General features: G+C 38.7%; 1 protein-coding gene across 1 annotated transcript; it reads left to right on the top strand.

The window, feature by feature from the left end:
* Positions 1–1,184: 1,184 nt before the first annotated feature.
* Positions 1,185–3,212, top strand: LOC104472338 (cysteine-rich with EGF-like domain protein 2). Its single transcript, XM_010087968.1, has 2 exons — positions 1,185–1,517; positions 2,748–3,212. Exons 1-2 carry the CDS (start codon positions 1,203–1,205, stop codon positions 2,913–2,915), a joined length of 483 nt encoding a protein of 160 aa, XP_010086270.1. The 5' UTR covers positions 1,185–1,202; the 3' UTR covers positions 2,916–3,212.
* Positions 3,213–4,275: the final 1,063 nt, after the last annotated feature.

The raw sequence follows: 4,275 nt of genomic DNA, 5'->3' as shown, positions 1-4,275 counted from the left end.
AAGAAAAAGTGAAGAGTCTTTCCGTATCCACTTGCTTTAAGACACCTGTAATATAGCACAGTTGTTTGGTTTCTTTTGTTTTTCCAAGCCTGAAAAGTCCTACCTAGTTTTTCATATTGTAGCAGTATCATACATGAGATTTTCCTTGCTGTCCTGTGAACTTTTCGAGTTCTTCTGTGCCCTTTTTTGAGATGGGGAACCAGAACTGCATGCTGTATTAAAGATGCTCTATTGATTAATACAGTGTCATAATGATAGGTTCTCTTCTGTTACGTATTCCTTTTCTTATTAGTCCTAGCATTTTATTTGCATTTTTGATCTCTATTGGGCACTGAAGTGACGATTACCTGGCTCTGTGGCCCAACATCTATACCTAGATATATTGCCTCAAGATTGTTTCCAAGTGGTAATAATAATGTACAACATTTGATATAAAAAACTTAGATATCTTTTTTTTTTTTCAGTAGGCGCCTCATTTCACCTTTATCTCCTCTGAATTTCTTTTTGCCATTTTATTGCTGCTACTCAGTATCATAGACTCCTTTTGAAGCTCTTTGCAATTGACCCTTACTTTTACTACCCTTAATAGCTTTACTGTTCTCACCAAGTTTTATCACCTCATTTTATTGCCTCTACAGTGAAAATTGACCATTTACTGTTCACTGTATTTGAACGTGTACATAGGAATGATTAATCTTTTATTGAACCCCAGTGATGATTAATTTATGCCCTGAAGCATGGGGCTTGATTATGACTTTTTTAGTGTCTACAACTATAAATGTTGTTGCTTATGAAATGGAAGACCTTGTGGTTCCATGAAGGGGCTACAAAGATAGTTAAGGGACTGGCCTTACAATCATGACTTGAATTTAGTGAGACTTTTCATTAACTGATTAAAATTTGAGTGCCTTTGAAGAGATAATACAGCAAGCTGGAAAATAACTTTTCTTGTACAATAATTGATCATTTGTATTTCAGGAGAAAATGAAGTTCCATCTGAAGATGCCCTAATACTACAGCTGCACCTTGCAAAAGGGCATGAGAAATTTACAGAAATGCTAAAAAGCCAACAGCAGATCATTGTCGATTTGCAGCAAAAACTTGCTGAACAGCAGCACATATTGGTTAGCCAGCAACGGGAGATTCTTGAACAGCAAAGAAAAATGTATGAGCAAATGGATCTGATCAAAGTCCAGTATGGCATGCTTTTTGATACAGTGAAACAAATGTCGTTTCAGAGTTTACAAGAAGATATTCAAAATTATTTTGAAAGTCATCTTCAAGGACTTCAGAACCAGGTCAGAAATCATCTCCAGAAGTCATATTCTGTGCATAAAGTAGAAGTGGATGCAAAAGTGATTAATGTTGGGGAGTCTTTGCTGGACTGTGGCCTTTGCGAAAGTGATGAATTTTGCAATTTCCAAAAGACACCTTCACAATGTGAAAAATGCACATTGTGTCCTGCTGGTTTTTTCCAAATGGCCGAGTGTTCTGCAAACTCTGATCGGATTTGCCAGGTGAAATACAATTCTTTATCTTTCAGTTATTGCTTATGAAGTATTGTGTTGGACATACTGGGATAACATTGTAGAAATAACTACTTGGAGAGCTAGAAAGATGCAGTTTGAAGCATGCACTTTACTGAATGGGTCTATGGCACTTCAAAGACTGCCAGAGGTTTTTTTATGGATTTTCTCCTCAGCATTTACTGCTCTAAATGGAACACTAGTTTGTGCCTGCTGGGTGTGATGCTTTCCCAAACTTCACAGCTGGCAGGACTTCGATTCTTTTCATTATGGTAGGAAAAGACATCCTAAAACATGTATATTTATGCATGCTAAATTTGTTTATTTAATTCCAGTCCACTCTATAGGAACTTCTAGACATCTCTGAAAAGCAGAGGAAGGCTTTACTAAGGAAGACTAGAGGTCAGATATTTATTTATAAGTTTGGAAACAAAAGTCGTCAGTTAAAACAAATGTAAAATCTAGTTCCAGTTTAAACATAACATACATAGAAAAAATAGAACACAGATGCTTTTATTATTGAATACATTTTGTTATAAAATACATTTTGTTATAAAATACATTTTATTATACAATACAAAACCAGCATGTAAGCAAAATAAATTTTTTGGGGTCACTTTCTCTTGTTTAGAAGTCCTAGGATATATGGGGACCTTGATATTTAAAACAGTTTTTTGTTTAGTCTGTCCTGTTCCCTCTCTGCTGGTCTCAGTTTTCTTCAACGCTAGCATTTAAATGCAAATGTAGACTGTTATTCTTTCCCTTCTGCTTGCTGTAGGGTGAGAGGAGGGCTTGTTTACAGGAAATACTACTTTATCATTTACCTTTCTTGTGTGTTTTTCAGTTAGCACCTTCTTCCCAGACCAAATGTCTTTAATAGCCTTTCCTAATACTGTCTCGATTGTTACAGCTTCCTTAAGACCAATAGAGTGAATCACTGCTCTTGGGGATGTGGCACTGTTTTATAGATCCATTTAGCTCGTCGCCTGCATACTCCTAGCTTTCTGTGGACACCATGCAGTCTTTTTGTGTACCTTGTTAAAACAGATGACAAATCCAAAACAGGTTGTCTTGCTCTTGTATGCTTATGAGATCAGCCCTCTCTCCATCCACACACATGCGTTTTACTGGCAGATGGGTGTTACAGAGCCTGAAGAAGTGCCTGTTTCAAATTTAAGTTGTTGTGTTAAAGTGTTTCAATATGATTCTTGTGATTTACAGGACAGAGATGAATGCACTGAATCTCCAAGCATTTGTGGTGAGAGGATAAAATGTCTGAATACTCCAGGTAAGTTATGTTCTCTGATAATTGAAGAATTAAGACAATTAGATCTTCAGGAACAGGCCAAAGAGATAGCTAAGGACTCAGGCGTGTATGTGTGTGAGTGATGACCTGCTCATATTGCTGAAATCAAAGGGGCTGAAAAACACTCAGCTGTATGTTGATAGCAGTTGTTGTGGATAGTGGGCTATTCAGGACATTATATCCACTGGGAGCACTGGGTGGTCCCTCTTACCTTATTTTCGTGGGGTTTTAGATGCTTTGGTTTTAATTTTCACTTATGACCTGACTTTCTTCTTGTTTATACTGGTGCGAGTGGGGTCAAAATCAAATATATTATTTCTAATGGAGAAAAATTGTTGTCATTTTCCTTCTGCTGCACTAGGGTAGTTATTTGATTTGATCTGATGGAGGTTCTTGTAAGGCCTTCCTCCATCAATCTTATTCTCCTTTAGCAACAATATTGTCAAATACTGAGGAACGATTAACAGTTTCCATCGTTTATGGGGCCTGGGGGAATTTTTCGGACACTTAAGAGCAGATTTGACTGGAGTTCTGCGCTGCAGACTTTGCCTTCATTGCTTCTTTAGGCAGTGAGAGACAAAAGAGCAAAATTAATAGACATACTGAGCAAATTATATCCAGGTACTCGCTTTCTTTCTACTTGTCTAATTATTGGTCAACCAAAAAACCTTGAAAGGAACTCTGTGATCAAATAGAGCATTTCAATGGTTGTGACCTCTACCTGAGGGCTCCCAGTCAAATAACCAAGGGGAGCTTCATTAGGTTTTATGTTTTTCCTCCTCTAGACTTCTTACTTGTAAAAAGAGGGTGGCCTCTCTGAGGGGCAAGGGCTGCTTTCAGCTGATTATAGTGATTTTGTACTATTTCTGCCTTGCCACCGATAGAGAAAAAAGTGGGAGGGAATTGGTCCTAGGAAAGGGTTAAAAGAGGACATGGGCTCACTTATATTGTCCTTACTTCCTCTGGGCAGGAACTGTGGTTGGTTGGCTGGTATGACAGGAAACTGGAAATGACTAGAGGAAGAGAGCACTTGGTGTTGCCTTGTGTGGCAAATGCTGTAGAGGAGGTACCACCAGTCTTACAAAAGAAGAGGCAAGACACTTTTAGACAGCCTTAGTGGTGGGCAGTTAGAAACAAGACAGCTTAGGGCACAGAATTTGAGACCAAGCATTGGAAAGGTGTAAGGCTTTGTCTCTTCTTTAGTAAGAGATTGGGTTTGGTTGTGTTGGTGGTTTTGTGTAAGGTCTACAAGGCCTCAGCCCTCGGAAAGGAGAGCCACCAATGTGGTAGTCATTCGGTGTTGCTCTGGTCTGTGCCTTGGAAGAGGGAAGGCTGTAAGGAATTTATCCAGTGGGTTCTGTGGTGGGGGGACCCAGACCAAGAGTAGGTCTATTGAACTGCTGGAGGAAAGTAAGTGAGGGCAAAATATTGCCAAGAGACAGA

The sequence above is a fragment of the Pterocles gutturalis genome, unplaced genomic scaffold, assembly GCF_000699245.1.
Source record: "Pterocles gutturalis isolate BGI_N339 unplaced genomic scaffold, ASM69924v1 scaffold40781, whole genome shotgun sequence".
Classification (NCBI taxonomy): Eukaryota; Metazoa; Chordata; class Aves; order Pterocliformes; family Pteroclidae; genus Pterocles; species Pterocles gutturalis.
This window is presented reverse-complemented; position numbering and strand designations above follow the sequence as displayed.

Excerpts from the sequence above, each read along its gene's own strand:
- LOC104472338 (XM_010087968.1), top strand. The coding sequence starts at position 1,203 with ATGCTTTTTGATACAGTGAAACAAATGTCGTTTCAGAGTTTACAAGAA. Across the intron at positions 1,518-2,747 it reads ACTCTGATCGGATTTGCCAG|GACAGAGATGAATGCACTGA; the intron begins GTGAAATACAAT and ends TGTGATTTACAG.